Source organism: Urocitellus parryii, chromosome 4, assembly GCF_045843805.1.
Source record: "Urocitellus parryii isolate mUroPar1 chromosome 4, mUroPar1.hap1, whole genome shotgun sequence".
Lineage (NCBI taxonomy): Eukaryota > Metazoa > Chordata > Mammalia > Rodentia > Sciuridae > Urocitellus > Urocitellus parryii.
In genome coordinates this window covers 52,792,918-52,811,965 of record NC_135534.1, presented here as the reverse complement: position 1 = coordinate 52,811,965, position 19,048 = coordinate 52,792,918, and the positions used below count along the sequence as shown (strand labels likewise).

Genomic DNA, 19,048 nt, shown 5'->3' with positions numbered 1-19,048 from the left:
TGGAAAACTGCTTCTACCCAACCTTCTTACTCAAGAAGGAGAATTGGTCTTCTTGCCTTGGTTCCCCTAGCTTTTCTGTGAAGGCCATTATGATCCTGTGTCCTGATTACATGCGTTCACTTTCTGGTGCCCTCATAACCTGTGACCAAGGGGCATCACCTCTATCTTCCAATGGCACAGGGAAGACTGGAGAAACCTCTGGGGAGGGCGGGTGACTGGGACAGCCAGCCCAGACACACCCCAACCTAGATGTGGGCCTTTCTAGAAGGGCTAAAGGACTCTGCCCTCTGAGCCCCCGAAATGAGCATCACCCAGCTGTCTCTCCTGGACCTCCTCTTCTTCCTCCTCATGTCCCCGTCTTGTCTTTTTACCACAAGAGATGGAAAAGTACTTCCAGAGGCAGACACAAGGGGCTGCTCCACTCTGCCCTCTGGGCTCACAGGGCTGGGTGGCCTTGAGCAGGCAGGACGAGAAGGTACTGCATGGCCAGTGCCTGACCTTAGTCTTCCTACTCAAAAACGACCACTCTTACCCACAGAAGTCAGTGGAGCAGTGGACACCTTCAGGTGCCGGTGAGACAGCCTTCTGTGGGGACTGTGAGCTCTGAAAGAGAGAACAGAGTCGACTCGTTAGGAAAGCAACCTGGAAAAGTTGCCAGCTTGTTCTTTCTGTGTCATCCTAGAGCAACATCTTGCATACATATTATGTATGATATAATATTATGCATATCCATTTCTTGTCATCCTCTTTGGAGTCCACTTTGCTATTCCTGATGGCTCCCTTGTCAGTAGGTCTTTGACTTAAGCTCACTGTATATTTGTAGGATAATTCTCTCTTTAATTTTTTGGAAATTACACTTAGACAATCTCATTCCATCTAGACCAATGCATGGGACAGTGCTGTGTAAAACACAGTGACATCCCTGTGCTTGTGAGCAGGGTCCCTCCCAAGTGACCATCTTCCATATGGAACCCACTATGGCCAGAGGTAGGATTCTGCAGTCAAAGTCACACTCTCAGGTTTGTCCGCAAAATCTGGACAGTTATTATGAGAAACTTCCTGCTATGGTTCTGCTTTACTTAAGGGCTAGCAGAATGCAAAGGGCCAAATCAAGGAGAGAAACATCATTTTGGAAGTGGGGGGAAGAAAATGGGAAAATCCTAACCTCTGTCTCCCATTGTGAAGAACATTTTCATCAAGAAAATGATGCAAGAAAAAACAAAGATTTGTAAGAAATATTGCAATCTACTCCCCACATTCTAGGAAATCCTGCCCATCATAGCACAAGGATCAGGCACCTGGAATGTGTACCTGTTGGCCAGGTTTTTGTCAGCGTCTCCTTCAGGTGAACTGGCATCCCCAGTCAGAACGATTGTAGGTGGACTGTGAAATATTTCTGCAGAGGGAGGGTCCTGGTGGTTTAGAACAAGAACACAGAGGGAGTTAGGCCTGGGCTCATGGGAGCTTCCAGCTGCACCATGACACTCAACGCCATCTTAGTCAGTAGACCAAAGCAGTGTGCTTGTTGGTTTACACTTTGTTGAGACATAATTGATAAATGAAAATTGTGCACATTCAAGGTGTACAGTGTGACATTTTGATACACATGTATGTTGTGAAATGATTATCATGATTAAGCTATCTAAAATATCTCTGTGTGTGTGTGTGTGTTGAGAAGGTTTAGCAGATTTCAGGTATATACTACATTATTACTAGCTGTAGTCATCATGCTGCACTTTAGTTCTCCAGAAGTTACTCATCTTATATCTGGAAGTTTGTACTTTTTAACCAACATCTCATTTCCTCCACTTCCTGGGCCCATATTCTGTACAATTTCTGTGGAAATAGGCCCATACTACTAATAATAATATACAGTGTCTCTTTTGCTACCTGCTTTGCAATATTTTCTTCTCAGAATTATTTACGTGTGTATGTGGGAGACTCCTTGCATCCTCTCTATGTCCCTTCAAACATTTTCCTTCTCCTCTTTCCTGTCTCCTTGACAGGTGTGCTGTCAGCGCCCTCTGTGATCACCCTCCTGCCCAGGTTGAAGGCCCAGCTCCTAATGCTCCTGAGCACTTCACCACCATCTCCTGCTGTTGGTGCTGCTTCCTGCACCTTTGCAGCAGTGGGTCCCAATTGTCCTCATTGCCACTTTCCCTAGGGGATGAGTCTGCTGAAGCCCCTGAGCATTAAGCATTCTTGCCTCCAAAGGACCCCCTGATGCCACAAGCTGGGGGCTGCTGACAGGCTGCAGTCCCTGGGCGGAGCCAGGGCTGAGCTGCCCTCAGTGCACAGATGTTTCCTTGCAAGGTGGGAGAGGCTCCTCTTTCCTTTTCACATTATACCTTATTAAGCGGTCCTGTACAGTGCTGTGTGGACTTCTTCAAGGCCACAGTTTGCAGTGAACCCAGCTCTTCTCATTTTCATTTGCATTTCTTTTCTCCCTTAGGATGTGAGCTGGAGATATCACCAAGCAAGAGTCCACCCATGGAAGGCTGTGTTGCTTCCCTTGCAGAGAGGATGCTTTTATTTGGAAACCTGAAGCCAAAGCCCTGAGAAGTGATTCTCTGCGCTCTGTGTTCTTATCTGGGTCCTTGTCAGTGTGGGGAGGTGCAGGGATTGGAAGAGAGAGGCACTCAGAATCCCCCAGCACATGGAAGGAAGATTGAGCAGCGACTTCGAATGGGCAGGAGGAATAGAAAGCAGCACTGTCTATTGGAGGGTCCAACAGACCTGGCTCATATTCTTGCTCATCAACTACGAGATGTATGGCACTGAGAAAGTTATTTAATATTTCTATATTCCATGATCATAAAATCTAATCCACAAGTTAGCATGAAGATTAAAAATATGTCAATAAAGCACCTTGCACATGATGGGCATTTTCAATAAATGATTATTTGGCTTTCGGATTACTTACCCTCCCATTCAGCAATTTTTTGTTTCCATCATGTGCTAGGAGAAGCCATATATATATATATATATATATATATATATATATATATATATATATATATAGAGAGAGAGAGAGAGAGAGAGAGAGAGAGAGAGAGACCCTCAAGGGCTCACAGTCAAGCAAGGGATACAGAAAAAGTAATATAAAAAATTAAGATGATAAGAGATGGACCACATTCTGTGAAAACTCAGAGTAAAGAAGAAAACTATCTAATCAGGGAAACTGGAGAAGACTTTGTATTGGAGTGGGCATTTGAGTTAGGGGTCTTGAGGGATGATTAGGAGCTTGCAAGAGAGATAGTAGAGAGATCTGGGGCAAAAGAAATAGCAAAAGGCATTTCTGAGAATTTGGGATTTGCCAATGTACCTGGAGCAGGAACATGGATTATGGGGTATGAGGGGCCGGGGGGATTGCGACTAGGATAAGAGGTGGAGTCAGCTTCTGAAGGACCTTGAATTCTATTCCACAGAGTTTGGTCTTGGTCTTGTACTTTTGGAGATGAGGACCCCCGGAGGGTAGATCTGGGAGTAAATTAACTGCCAAAGAGAGAACACGGAAATGTTGACAGCAGATCCGTCCACGAATCCCCATGATTCTCAGTGGTGGAGATGACAGAAGAGGCTGTGTTGCTAAAGCATCCATCCTCCTCCTGCACAGGAATTTTGAAGAGCTCAGCCATATGCTTGTGGCTGGAACCTAGACAGGCCCATCTGTCCTCATAACCCCAGAGCTCCAGTTCCTCCAAGAACACAGATACCTGTCCTGTTGTAAAAGACTCCTGAAAGTTGCTTCCCAGAAAGCAACTACTCATTCTCGGGACGTATTCCCTTGACGGTGTTGATGAGCTGGCCATGGCTTTGTCCTTTTGTTGCATTATGCCGCCGTTCCCATGGTGACACAATGGTCAAAGGCCTGCTCTGTCTCAGATGAAGGTTGTACCAATAAAATAAAATAATGCACGGATATCCACAGTGATAAGCATCATAGGGTCTACAAATACTCATTAATTATAGTTGTTCTCAAAACAAATAGTGGCTCTGCTCTGAGTGACCACTTCTCCCCATCTTTTGTCCACTGACCTCCCCTGGTAAGAGGCCAAACTAGCAGCAGAGAGATGGGAGCTCCCAGGGTCCAGCAGAGAAGTGGGAGGACTTGGAATCACGGTGGGAGCATGAGGACATACAGTAGAACAGTATCCGGGGAAGTCAAGAAGGGAAAGCAGTGTGTCAAAATGGCAGGTAGCCGGATGAAGACGGTGGAAGGCAGGGCCAGAAGTGGGTGAGATGAGGCTAAATGAGAAAGCCAGCAGAGGATGGAGCGGGTTTTGACTGTGTGGATTCGCTGGTGGGCAAGAAGAGCTGAAATGTTTCCATAGTCTCCTCATCACATCATTAAATATGTCTGGCCTGCGTTGTCTCTTAACTGTCAATCAAGGAATAAGCATCTTCTGTAGCATCATCTCTGAACTCAGAGGATGTTATGGTTTAGCAGTGGTGCCTCCCAAATGCTCATGTGTGAGACAATGCAAGAAGGTTCAGAGGAGAAATGTTTGGGTTGTGAGAGTCTTAATCTAATGAGCTAATTAATCCCTAATGGGATAACTGAGTGGTAACTGGAGCAGGTGGGTGTGGCTGGAGGAAGTGGTTCCTTGGGGACCTGGCTATGGGGTATATATTTGTATCTGGAGAGTGGAGATTCTCTCTGCTTCCTGATCACCCTGACGTGAGCTGCTTCCATCTGCCATCCTCTCCAGCCATGATGTTCAGTCTCACCTTGAGTTCTGAGGAATGGAGCCACCCTTCTATAGACTAAGACCTCTCTAAAACCATGAGCCCTCAGATAAATTCTTCCTCCTCTATAATTGTGCTGGTTGGGTCCTTTAGTTACAGCAGTGAAAAAGCTGACTTAAACAGAGGCACAAACCAGAGACCTGTGGGACCTTTTTCTAGGAGAAGTTATAAGTTTTTTAAATTACTTACCAACATTTCACATTGGAAACAATGTGCATGGAGGTCTGGATGCCCTGCTTTTCTTTAAACTGAAATATCAAGCAATCTCAGGTCCATAGTTCTGCAGAGTAGCCCTTGGTTTAAGCCACTCAAGCTGTCTTGCTTCAATCATTTATGGCACCTGGCCCCAAAGGCATCTGAGTTACTACCCTCATATATGTGATTCTTATTGTGGCCTGGTTATCTGGAACATATTTAAGGTTGTGCCTTAAGTATCCCCCACTCATATCATCTTGATGGCTGCTATGGTTTGGATATGAGGTGTCCCCTGAAAGCACCTGTGTTAATGCAGAAATGTTCGGAGTTGAGATGACTGGACTGTGAGAGCTATAACCTAATCAGTCAGTTCTAGTTTGAATAGACTGACTGAATAGGTAGGGTGTGGGTAGGGTGTGGCTCGAGGAGGCAGGTCATCAGGGGTATTCCCTGGGAGGGTTCATCTTCCTTGCAGGCCCCTTCATTTCTCTCTGTTTCTTGGCCACCATGAGGTGAGCAGTGCCCCTCCACCATGCCCTTCCACCATGATTTCTGCCTCACCTTGGGCTCAGAGCAATGGACCCAGCCAACCATGGACTAAACCACAATAACCATAAGAAAAAAAAAACAAAAAACTTTTCCTCCATTAAGTTGTTCTAATTGGGTTTTTGATCACAGCAACACAAGGTTGACTAATCATGGCTCATGCATGACTCTTGCTATAGGAACACCAATCAAAACTCTGACTATGCTCATAATGTGTGTGGGATTCCTTCCCTGGGTGGATGCTATCCTGACTGCAAACATGTGATCTCCCAAAACTGCCTTCTTTAGGTTTGTCCCTATTTATAGAGAATTTCTTTCCTGAGTCCTCTGGTAAACAAGAAGAAATGCATGTTGGCTAAAATTCCATTCTCACACACGCTATCTCATACAGTTCCTGTCATCCCTGCGATGGGGCTTTCACAAATTCCCAGAATTCACAAATGCAGATGAGCTACATCTATATAAAGGGGGGGGGTGGGCCAATCATGTTGCATTCCAGAAAAATAATTGTGGTGCTGGTGGTGGAGTATGTATCCATCTCTGAGAGTTTAACATATCAGTCTTCTAAGGAAGAAGAGTAACCGATTTTACTTTATGTATGGACATACTACCTACTTCCCCCAAGCAATTTAAAGCATCTGACAACAAAATATAAGATATAAAAATCATAAGTCCTTAAAAATGGGGGAACAATTTGATGGACATAGATATCCATAGCAGATAAAGAGAAGCCCTTGCTCCTTCTAACCATCTATGGTTCGGCTCTGAAGTGAGATTGTTTGACCTGAAACCCAGGATCTGAGCAGATTGCTTTAAAGAACCGCTCAACAGGAAGAAAAGAAGAAAAAGAAAAGACAGAAACCTCCTTCTTTACTCTCACCTCTCAACGGACACGAAAGGGAAACAAATCTTGATGCCTGTCCTCACTTCTCTTTTTCCCTGCTTTTCTTTCCTCCCTTTTCTCATACCCTTTCCTCTGGTGACTCTGGTTTACCTTTCCCACCCAAATCGACTCCCTCTCTGTTGTCCCTCTCTCTCCATCCATCCGTCTCTCTCTCTCACGTGGGTGTGCTTTCCCCGCTCAGCTCCTTCCAACAATTGATCATGCAGGTCATCTGAATCTCTCCTTCTGTGATTGGCCCCCACCAGTTTACAAGAGTCTTGCAGAGGAAGGACCTTCTCTGAGAAGAGAGGGGCCCTGTGCTAGCAGTGATGGAATGCCTTTGGGACTCCAGGAAAGGGATGAAGTCTGCCAACACAACCACATGATTGCTCCTAATTCTCTCCATTCATCTAGCAAATATTTATTGTGCACCTATGTAGACATGGTCTATGCTACGGCCTGGGGGGCAAAGGTGAGCCACGCAGCCTCTGCAGTGCTTCCTGGGAGCACCAAGGGATGGAGAGACGAAAGAGTACCTGCCCCCACACCCGATAGCACCCTCAGGGTTGGCACCTACAGGGCCAATGGCCTGCAAGGCACTGGAGGGAGCAGCTTTTTAGTTGGGATTTTCTCTGCCTGTTGGCTAATGGCCACGGGCCCTAAAGCAGTCCCATGGTGAGTGCCTTACCTGGGACAGCAGTTCCTCTCATTTAGAGGAGGGTCGAGGCAGTGAAGCCTACACAGAAAGGCAGACCCACACCACAGTGGTGAGTGCCAAGCGTATCACACAATTCTGGCTTTTCAGAAACCTGGGCAGAGTGGTGCATGCTTGTAGTCTCAGGGACTCTGGAGGCTGAGGCAGGAGGATCACAAGTTCAAAGCCAATCTCAGCAAAAGAGAGGTGCTAAGCAGCTCAGTGAGACCCTGTCTCTAAATAAAATACAAAGTAGGGCTGGGGATGTGGCTCAATGGTCGAGTGCCCCCGAGTTCAATCCTGGTACCAAAACAAGAACAACAACAAAAAAAAAAAAAAAAAAAAAAAAAAAACAACAAGGGGCATAAAGCAGTCAAGAGTCATGAAGCAGTCCCTGAACCACCTGACACGGAACATCCTGGTCCTCATTCTCTCCTTCCAATGTGTGCAAAATACACAAGCAATACAATAGAAGCTTCTTCCCTAATTTGCTCACAGAATGGTTGGGTACCCCACGGAAAATTCTAGTATTCTGCAAAACCGTATTTGTGGGAACATTTGTGTCTTGTGTGGGCTGTTTTTGACTCTAGCAGGGACTAAGGAAAGAGTATTCTAGAGAAGAGAGTGTGGGAAGATTCCAGGATCCCTCTGGGGTGAATTATGCCAGGTTTTAATGCATCACAAATGCCTGTCCCTATTCCCACTCTGAGCTGCCTGACAGAGGCAGGCCTTCAAGAAAACTCGTTCAGGCGGGCAATGCATGTGACTGAATTTAGAGTTTGCCAGGCAAGTCACTTTGAAATTCAAGGGCCTCAGACTCAGAGGCACACTATTATGATACAGCTTGTCTCTTACTAGCTGTGTGACCTTGAGCAAGTTACTCACCCCTTCTGGTTGTGAGCTATAAAGCATCCTCCCTGGGGCATCAGGCCACACAAGCCCCAGCAGTCAAAGCCTCCCAGGTAGCCTACCCCAAAGTGCCCTTCACCTGGTCCACGCCAGCTCTTACTCTCCACTTGTCAAACAGTAGATGCCTGGTGCTGGTCACAGAGAAAGGAAGCAAAGAAACATGCAGGTAGAAGAAAGTGATCTGATAGTTACAGAGACCTCCTGCAGCTGGGTCCCGTCCCAGATACCATCGTGTTCTCTCATTTAATCCTCCCAGCAATTCTGCGAATGAAACTTAGGACACACACCTAGAAATTGCAGATGATAAAACCTCCCGACCTGGAACAATCATGAGACAATAAAAGCAAAGCTTGTAGCATAGAGTTGACCATTAACATGTTTCTTTTTCTCCCCCTTTTTGGTCCTGGGGATTGACCCCAGGGGTGCTTATCTGCAAGGAGGTTTTTTTGTTATTGTTTTTGTTTTATTTTGAGACAGAGCCTCATCAAGCTGCTTAGGGCCTTGCTAAGTTGCTGAGGCTGGCCTTAAACTTGTGATCCTCCTGGCTCTGCCTCCAGGGTCACTGGGATTACAGGCATGTACCACCGTGCCCAACTCCTGTTTTGATTCCTACTTTATCAACAACAACAACAAAAAAAAAACCCACAACTTGTCCTGGGGCTTTGCAGCCGATAAACAGTGGAGGTGGCGAAACATTGGCGGGGTCCCTCCACTGTGGCATCCTACTCTTACAGCCATCTTCGTCTTTGATGACACCTCCCCTGGTTCCTGGCATCTTGCCTGCCTCTGACACTCCTCTCTTATTCTTCTGAGCTGCACACTTCCTCACAGAAGGTGCCTCTTCCTCCAGGAAGCCTTCCAGCCAACATGGGGTTGAATACACAGCTGGAGGAAAGACAGCTAGGGCCAGAAGTGTCTTGAGCACTGCCCCTGTCACGGGTCCAGAGGTGTCTTGAGTACTGCCCCTGTCACGGGTCCAGAGGCCTATGCTCCCTGGGGTCCATTTCCCTTCCCTGAAGCCAGTCAAGCACTGTGGGGCTGGAGCACCTCCCAGCAAGTTCACTCAATAACAAGCACACAGGTCACATTTTGTTCCCCTTAAATAAATCTTATAGAAACATTTAAATGTTTATTTCACTCATAAATTCCCAGGAATGCACAACAGTTTCCTAAGCGCCTGAGCACAGGGATAAATTTAGGCCAGTGTCATAGACGGGAATATTAGCTTTGACTCCCCAGTATCACATGACGAGACTCAGACTAGGCAACAGTAAGGAACAGCCCTGGCCCTGGCGCGGGCGGGCATGTGCAGTTTGGCTCCTTGATGGGCCCTGGGTGACAGCCCTGGAGAGGAGGACCCTGTTGGAAGACAATGCCAGGTGGTGGAGAGGTAGGATGGGCCTAGACTGGAGTCCCACCTGGTGACTTCCAGGCAGTCACTTAAAACTTCCCTGACTTTCATGTTCTCAAATATTATATGGAGCTAAGAATGCTCATTTTTCAGACTTGTTTTAAGGATAAAAACAAATACAGCAATAATGATGCCAAGAGTGAGCGTGTGATGGGTGTGCACTGTTTAGCCATAGCCTGGAGGGCAAGCTGGGGTGCCTCAGTAGATAGGGGCCCGGTCCCAAAGAGGAGTTAGTGCTCTTATGGCAGGATGAAAGGACTCTCAGGGGACTTGCAAGAAAATGGTTATTCCAGGGTCAAGGCCTAAGGCCACAGGAGGAAGTGGCAGTGCCTCTTGCCGAGGTCGACTGGCCCTGGGGCTCCTCCCTGCCAAGCACTGAGGACCAGTTCTCTGGCTCCTTGCAGCCTCCCCAGTATCCACTCTATGGATCCTCCCATGTGCCGGTGCCTGCCCCGCCCCTGGTGGACCCTCTTTCCTCCCCTCTAACCTTAGGCATCAGGGGTCGAGAGCCAGATTATCCTGCTTTCTACGTCACTGTTTTCGCCTCATGCCCTCGGACTTCGAGAGCATGAAGGTGGATAGGATGGCCAGGCCTTATTCTGTAGGATCACTCAGCCAATCAGCATCATCTTATATCCTGCCTTCCTAACGCTATTCCTTCTTCTATCTCTTCCTCCCTTCAATCCAGCATCCAGCATCCCAGTTATCCACCCAACCTACCCCACATCCACCCATCCATCCATCCATCCATCCACCTGTCCATCCATGCTTCCCTATGCCACTACCACACACTAGGGCCTCTGCTGAGGGTACAGATTCATGGGTGAAAGACATGGCTCCAAGTCTTCACAGGGGTGACAGAGAAACACAGAATGACAAGTTACTTCACTGCTCACAGTAAGAACTAAGGACAAATAATTGTCATATGCATTCCTGACCATCTGTAACTGCCAACTTTTCTGAGACACTGTCCACTTTGATCTAGGCACTCCCACAGCTATCACCTCATAGCTCTTACTCTGTCCCTTGATCCTTCCAAAGTCCCCTCTCCAGGGAGAATGGAGCATGAAGCACCTGCTCCCAATGCCTGTGGCTTTTGGTACACAAGACACTAGCTTTATTGCTGGGGACAGTTAGAAGGTGGCAAAGCTGGTAGGAACACCTAGGAAGGAAACTTAGGTTTGAATCTCCTTTCAACCACGACACTACTATGTGACCTTGACAATTACATAACTCCCCAGACTCAGTGTCCTCCTTGATAGGATAGAGATAATAATACCCACCTTGGAGAGATGAGACCACACAGCCACTACCCAACATATGCCTCACATACCAGATTCCAATTCTTTGTTCATTACTTATTTGAAGATATTTCATTATAGATCTTACTTGAGCTTGTTCTTACAAAGGGTGTAATGAGGTAAGTGGAAATGACTTTAAGGAAGATGAATTCAAAATCCTAGGTAGGAGCATTCAGGTACTTCCTTCCCAGTTTCTGGTGGTTAGACTGTACTTACTGGTCTCCATTTTCTCACCTGTAAAATGGGATAATAACAGCACCTGTCTCCTGAAGTCACCGTGAACTTACTGCATATTAAGAGCAGTGCCTGGTAGCAGGAAGCATGGTATGAGGCTCCTCATGGGGTGACTTTGTCAGGGGGAGGTCCCTACTCTACCCAGTCCTTATGGGGATCCAAGTGTCTTCCATGTATTATCCATTTTGTCTTCATCTCATTCCTGACAGAGAATTGGTTCTTTGGGTCCTAAAACATTTTCCTCCAGTGGGTGAGTACACATTCTCCAAGGAGTCTCCAGGGAGGAGCAGACAGAACCTTTTTCCTGGCCAGTGAAGACAGGGTCTGGACAGCCCAGGGGAGATGAGATGCTATCATGGTTTAGATACGAGGTGTCCCCCGCAAAGCTCACGTGCAAGACAATCCAAAAAGGTTAGAGGTGAAATGACCAGATTATGAGATCTTTAACCTCATGAATTTAACCTTTAACCTGTGGATTAACCGGGTGGTAACTGTAGGCCAGTAGATGTGGTTGGAGGAGGTGGGTCGCTGGGGGCGTGCTTTTGGGGTTCATATTTTGTCCCTGGTGAGCATAGTTCTTCTGCTTCCCAATTTCCATGTCCTGAGCTGCTTTCCTCCTCCATTCCCATCTGCCATGATGATTTGCTTCACCCTGGGCCCACAGCAATGGAGTTGGCGTCTATTAACTGAGACCTCTGAAACCATGACCCCAAATAAACTTCCTCTCTCTCCTCTGTTTATTTTGTTAGAATCTTTGGTCACAGCAAAGAAAAAGCAACTAAAACAGATGGAGAGAGAAGCTGGATACCCATCTAAAATAGTAAAGTGGAGATTGTTAGGCTGTAGGTGATCTCAGGATCTCACAGAGCAAACATCCTCCAGTTCCCGAACAGAGAAGGTCGTAGGGGAACTCAGAGCAAATCAAATCAGAGAGAATGAGCACTCAGTTGCAAATCAGCTAAGATATGAGCATGCTGAGAGCAGGACTTGGTTAGTGAATGCTCAACAAACATTTATTGAAGAATTTCAATAAGCATTTATTGAGTAAATGTGCCTTCCCTCTATATTTGTGAAGTGCTCACCATGTGTAAGTGAAGTCTTCTGCTGCCTGTGGCTCAAACACCACTGCAGTATAGTGGGATATTTTCTGGACTAGAAAGAAGAAAAGTAGTAAACTGTAGCCACATTTCTTTGACTTGGAACTGTGAGACATTAGAATGCAGGCCTGTAATTTCTTTATAAGAGACTTTGGACAGCTAGTGTACCCTGTCCAAAACTAATTTCCTCATCTATAAAATGGGCACAGTCACTGTTCCTTTATAGAAATGGTATGAAATAAGCTGAGATAATAAGTGCAAAGGGTGTAGTCTAGAAAACATTAGGAGCCTGTTTGTCAGTTTCTTTCCTTCATTTGGATAAGACGCCCACTGCTCTGAACTTCTGCTTTCCTAGGGAGATGACCTCTGCCCTGCTACCTCCCAGTGGTATAGGAAGGTCAATTGCTCTGTGCTTATTAGGGATTAAGCATCTACTATAAGCTAAGCACTTTGCTTAGCATTCTCTCTCTGTGTGTCTCTCTTTATGTGTGTGTGGATGTATATATATATACATATATATGTAAACAATTCTGGTAATTGAGGTGAAGCACATGGGTTTCAACTTTTGTTGTAGTATCTAGTACAAATTATTTTCTTTTTTCTGTGCTCAAATTCTTCACGTAAATGGAAATAATAATAGTATCTACCATGCAAGAGTTTTGAGAGATTTAAATGAGGTCATACATACCATAAGTTTAGCATAGAGCCTGGTACAGAGTAAGCCCTCCATACTTAGTTACTGTGTTCACAGCTCTTACTGGAATCCTCAGCCTATAGATGAGGACACTGAGGCAGGATGAATTGTATCCAGGGTTGCCCTCAGGAAAATGGAGCCTAGCTTTCCCCTCCCCCTGCTATTGCTGTGACACCTGTGTACCTCTGGCCCAGAGCATTTCCTGCAGCTTCCAGGACTCTCTGGATGCTTGAGGGGGGAGGGATGGGCTACTTGTCAACGCCTCTTCTAAGAGGATAGACCCCTATATTGGCTCTGGCCCAGCCCACTGATGGAGGGTGGGAGCTAGGATGGGTCTCTAACCCTGTCACTCCCATTTGTTATGGTGGCCCTTACCATGGTCTCCAATTCTAAGCCAAAAGAGTGGCTTGATGGATAAAGGTTCTAGACACCTTGCAAACAGCCCCTCCCCCCCGCCTTTTAGCACCACATGCCAAGAATTGCTTATCCAACCTCATCTGAGACACTTAAAATTTTGGTGGGGAGGCCATTGGCTAGTCAAGAGCTATGATATCTTAAACCACAAGTCGCTACTGTCCTTCAGCACTAAACATCTACCTAGAGCCTCAGATATGAAGCACACAGTGGCTGCTCTGGGAGACCTGGAGTGCCTCATGGACTAGGCCTACCAGGCTGCAGCATGGTGGTCTGTGTTTCTCGGAGTCAGCGTGCACCTTGCTGTGCTGCTTTATGTCTGGCTGAGGGAGAATGAGGAAGTCACAGGGCAGCAGGATGTGAGACTGGAGCTTTGCTCCCTGGCCCCAAGGGGCTCCTGCAACTGAGAGGACAGTGAGCAGAGGGCCTTTGGTGTGAGCCATGCCACAGCTACAGTGCTCTGGAGATCTCAGATCAGTGGGTTGGTAGCCCAGGACAAAGTCCCTTTGGCCCAGGCCCCAGAACTCTCGTGGAGGTCCCAAGGAAAAGTCTGAGTGCAATCTCCAGGATCAGGTGGCCAGGGTTTAAATCCTGAACTGCCACCTGCTAGCTATGTGACTTTGGAGGAAGGTGGTCCACTTCTCTGTGCCTCCGTTTCCTCAGCTATGAAGCAGGAAGGAACACATCATTTAACTGGGTGGAAGTTAAATGAGTTAATACAGTAGAATAGTACTTGGCACCTGATTAGCTGTCACTGTTAAGTGGCTTTGTGGGTAATGGACATGGGGGCGGGGCGGTAGTAGGGAGGCTGGGGCGGATGATGTGAAGAGGTCTGCCTATGAGTGACCTGCCCTGGGGGCTTCCAGAAACTCTTGGAGAGTAGAGTTTCTCAAGTGGAAGTCAGAACCAGTGAAAAATCTGGCTCACAGTTAGTATGAGCCTCTTTGTACCCCAGGTTTGCCAGGCACCTCTGAGATTGGTATGCTGTCCCCATGAGTTGGCTTCCAAACAAGGCTGCTGGTCACAGGCCAGGAAATCCCTGATTTATTGTCAGACTGACTCTGGGGTCTGGGGCTGTACAATGAAATGGGGACAGATTGGCACTTGCTTTCAGGCTCTGGACACTGTCACTGGAGCAAAGACTGAGAGACAATTGGAAAGGAGATTCTGGGAAGATCCAGAAACTGGCTCTACAGGATTTCATCTGCTACAGGCTGTTGTCAGGGGTAGAACTGAGGGACAGCCTTGGGGAGGTGGATCCAACTCAACCAGGACAGAGGTGGCCAACCACAGCCTAAACTTCCTATGAGATGGTGAGCCTCCTGGCATTAAAACATTCCTACAGATTCCCAAGACTCATTCCTGAAGATTCAGCAGGTCTGGGGTGCTCAAGAGCCTGGGGTCCATAAGTTCCCTAGGTGACTGGTTTAGGGCTCATGTTACAGAGCTTTGTCTGTCTGGGAGGAGGTTAGATGTGATCTGGGATCTTCTAGCTCTGATGGTCTGTTATTCTTGGGTCCCCAAAGGCCCCAGAGCTGTGTCCTGACAGCTTCAATCCTTCCAGAGCCCTTGACTACAAACTCTTCCCTTTGCAAACTCTTCCCTTTGAGGGCCTCGCTATTTATGGGCCAACCCAGCAAACACTGCATGTGCGTGCATGTGCACACAGAGAGAAAACCAGAATCTAATCTCATAGCTTATGTGTTTTTGTGTGAGGAGGCTTCAGCTAGTTGCTCATGCCAGCGATGGGAAATGGGGGCTGGGGCCAGAGCAACCAGAACTAGGGCTGGACCCCGGGGAGCTGTAAACTCAGAAGGATGCTCTGTTCTCTGCCTGCTTTGCAGAGTGGGAATTCACACGGTACCAGGACTTCCACTACATCCTCCTGGCCAGCCCACTTCCCTGGCTGCCTGGCTTCCACTGTTCCTAAGCACTCAGGATCTGGCCCTGGCCCCTGGAGGCTTCAGCCCAGCTCAGGAGACTTGACCCTCCCCCGAGGCTGAGGCTGCCTTAAAAGCCCAATGTGGATTGTCTAGTGGATGCAATAGCAGCAGCATTTTAGCTCTTTAGTGGCAACACCTGATTGGTTTCTAGGAGAAGTCTGAGAGGCTAGGGCCAGGCAGTAAGGGAAGAGAGTAAAAGAACGTTGAATCTCATGCAGTGGGGATCTAAACTGCCTCAGCAGCATGGTCCCCCACCTCTCTGGCTATGTGGGGCTGTGATCTGGAATCCTCTACCTCGGATCGTCTATTATTCTGGGGGTCCCCTAAGACCCCAGTCCTTGGCTACAAACTGTTTCCTTTGCAAACTCTTCCCTTTGAGAACAGAGTCCAGAGGCAACAGCTCAGTTGTTCTAGTTGACACAGGAGGAATCACAGACATGAAAAAGCGAACAGGTTGGTCTCAAGGTCTCAGGACTAGAGGCCATCAGAATTCATGCTATCATTTTGTAGAAGTCTGGTTCTGGCTTGAGGTCACAGGAATACTGAGCCTGTGGGGAACTGGAATCTGGAGCTTAGAACCAGGAAGACTAGAACTCAATAGAAAATGAGTTTATCTTCCCTAACAATGGAGCTGTGTCTTTGCTAATCTTTCATTTCTGTTTTTAGGAATGCTTTTATTCTTGGGGAAGCTCTTCCGGGGAGTTGCCCAGGATGGGAGAGCTAGATTTCACATGAGGAGGGCACTGCCATTGTTGGTGATGGGCTAAGGGTCGGGTGACGATCAGGAGAGGAGCCCAGGGGAAGTCATGACCTGAGGATGTGGGATTAGTCACGTTCCAATCCCATTGTGGTTTCTCCTTGTTGCCATTTCTTTCTTCAGTCCCCAAGCTCTTGGAACTTGGCAACCTTGAAGTTTGCTGATACGCAAGGACCCACTCTGGCCCAAGATGTCCAGGGGTGGGCGTGGGGTGCTTGTAAAACCCTGAGCTTCTATCTGCAGACAGAGAGATGGGACTGGACGCACAGTCATTTAGACATTCAAGGAAAGGACATCTTGCCACCCCAAGGCTGCCAAGTTCTACAACATCTCAGACCCATGAACTTGGGATATGGGGATACAAGGACCATTCTTTTCTAAGTATTTGCTATCTAAGTTCCCACAGTCATGATGTATAAGAAAACAAATGTCATCATAACATGAACATATTCACTAGGAATCTGCCCATTTGGAACAATAACGCTCACTCATACATTCCTGCCTTGCTTAGCAAGTGTCCATCCCAGTGGTGCTGGTCAGTTTGGACGACTGTCAGATAGCACAGGACGATACAAGTTCAGTGCAAATCAACTGCAAAGTTCATGAAGTAAAGAAAACAAGGCTGGGCACCTTCATGTGCACAGTCTTTGACCAGCAAGGATCAGATGGCGCTGGATCAGTTAACAAATTAAGAAAAAATAATGAGGATGATGGCAAGACAGGTTCTTCAAAATTGGGTGGTTTGAATAGCAAAGAATTTAAAGAGATCCTTAGATGAAGCCCTTAAATACTAAACAGTCTCTTAAGAAGGTATTATAAAATAAATCTTAGGGAACGTGGCATCACATTTTGTTGGTATAAAAAAGAATAAACATATCAGCACCCAAATCAACACTTGATTCTTTGTTCAATCTGAAAATTAGCATATAATCTACACTTTGTAATATGTATAGCTAAAAACAACTTGTTTTCATAATTTCATTTGCTTGATGATATTATCTTCATTAACTTATTTTCCTCATGTCCTATTCTATAATAAAATTTCACTGAATACTCTTTTCACTATTTGCTATGAAATTTTGATCTCCATTTTAGGCTGATTCACTCTAAGTGGCCTTTGGCTGGTGCCCATCACCACCTCAATGTGACTGGACTGTGTGGCAGGTTTTCTTCTAAGCCTTTCTCCAATTCAGGAGGAGGCTGCGGGGTTAGGGGATTTGAATTCCCATAAAGCCTAGATGGTTCCACATGCAGGATGTCAGTCATGGTCACTTCAAATGAACTCAGGGTGATGTGTTCCTCTGTTTGGAAGCCACATACCTTTCCCAGGTACCACTGCAGACAACACAAGCTGCCTGAGAACTCCCTGACCTGCTGAGAGCTGTGGCTTCAGCCCAGGGCACTTGTCTTGGCCCCCAGCCAGACTAGCCATGGGCAGGGAGGGGGGCACTTACTTGACTGGCAGGGCTCTGGGCTGCCTGTGGCTCTCCGGGGGGCTCCTCGTCCTCGGGAATGTGGGGCATGGCAGCCTCCTGGCTGGAGTGGCCGCGTGTGCCCGGAACCTCTGCTGCGTCAGCCCCAAAGATGCTCCAAGAGGCCTGGGCTCCGCAGGCTGGGGAGACGCCAAAAGGACAAGTCAAATTCCTTCCCATCCCTGTCCCAAGCTGGGTTCCATTTCCAGGAGCCAAGAGCCACAGAGAGAGCCAGCCTGAGTTTGCATCAAGCCTGAGGTCAAGCTAGGCTAGGAGAGGGCATTTGGAAGTGCACTTCCTCCGGCTCTCTGGCTTTGTTTACAAAGTCAGAGGTGACCTTTTGCATCTAATTTGGTCCTTACAGTAAACATGAGCTATTTCAGAAAGGAGAAAAGTGCTTCATACTCCTCAAAGCTGTAGCTCATGAAGGATACTCCGTTGGGGTCAGGTTGGTATTTGTGCACCATTTATTGAGTGCCTACTGTGTGCCAGCCACTATCCTAGGAGCATGACTATCATCATCTGGTTGAATCCTCCTGAGGACCTCTGACGTAGGCATTGATGGTGCCATTCTACAAAACGGACTTCCTCTGAGCATGGAGGCTACTTGCCCTGAATCACACAAAGAACCAAGCGTTTGCATCTGGATCTTCCTGATTGGAGGCCTGGGTTCTTTCCACTACACCACACAACCTTCCTTGGCAGTTTTCTAACCTCCTCCCCATGGAGAGAAGGACACTGTCATTTCCTGAGCACCTTCTAAGTCACAGGTGCTAGGTGAGGTGCTGCTGACTGCTAATTCGGTCAGCAGGAGGAAGAGTCAGAAAGCTCCACCACTTTCCATGATATTAGGTGTTCTTCTCATCCACAGAAAGGGCCTGGAAAGGCAGAATCTGGCATCAGCCCCAGCTCCGGGACCCGACCCCTGCCAACACACACCTCCAGACCTCGCTCCCTGAGGAAGGCAAGGTGTCTGGCTCATTGGAGATATTCCAAAGACTCACCAAAAATGGCTGTTGGTTTAAAGAACTAGAAACCCTCAGCCCTGGGATTTGTCAAGGTGACCACCTTTTTGACGGGTGCTTCTCTGCTCTTAATTCAATAGCCCCACTCAGCTGGGAAACGGTGGGGGCGACCCCTGCTGGTCACCTCAAGAAATCTCAAGTACAGCATGAACTGAACATCATTCATTCTTTCTCTACAAACACACTTTGCTGGGCCTGTGCTAGGCACTGTGACACCAAGATGCTGAGGACGTGGTCTTGGCCCCCCAGGAGCACGGAGTCCAGGGTTAGAGGCAGTCATAAAACAGTATAAAGGGGTAAACACTTTGGCAGTGAGAAACCACAGGAAAGAGTCCCTAACTATGGAAACTGGGAAGGAGGATGAAATGTTAGTGAAGACTCTACATTAGAAATAGTGCCAGGAGTGGTGGCGCATGCCCATAATCCCTGCATCTTGGGAGGCTGAGGCAGGAGGACTGCAAGTTCAAAGCCAGCCTCAGCAACTTAGCAAGGTCCTAGGCAACTCATCAAGACCCTGTCTCTAAATAAAATACAAAAAAGAGTTGGGATGTGGCTCAGTGGTCGAATGCCCCCGAGTTCAATCCCCAGTAACCCGCCCCCCCAAAAAAAATAAATAGTGTTTGAGCTGAGCCATGAACACTAAAATGCAAATGGAATCTATCTAGATAGAATAGATGAGATTAGAAGAGAGGCCACGGGTGCAGATTTAACCTGGCTCTCAGGA

General features: G+C 47.3%; 1 protein-coding gene across 2 annotated transcripts in view; it reads right to left on the bottom strand.

The window, feature by feature from the left end:
• Irag1 (inositol 1,4,5-triphosphate receptor associated 1) overlaps window positions 1–19,048 on the bottom strand; it is a 126,210-nt gene that overhangs the window by 66,936 nt on the left and 40,226 nt on the right. For both annotated transcript variants that reach the window (XM_026395897.2, XM_026395898.2), the window contains exons 3-5: window positions 17,282–17,439; window positions 1,312–1,412; window positions 533–603 (exon numbers count right to left, since the gene is read on the bottom strand). In XM_026395897.2, the coding sequence (XP_026251682.2) occupies window positions 533–603; window positions 1,312–1,412; window positions 17,282–17,439 (330 nt within the window). The remainder of the gene's footprint in view (window positions 1–532; window positions 604–1,311; window positions 1,413–17,281; window positions 17,440–19,048) is intronic.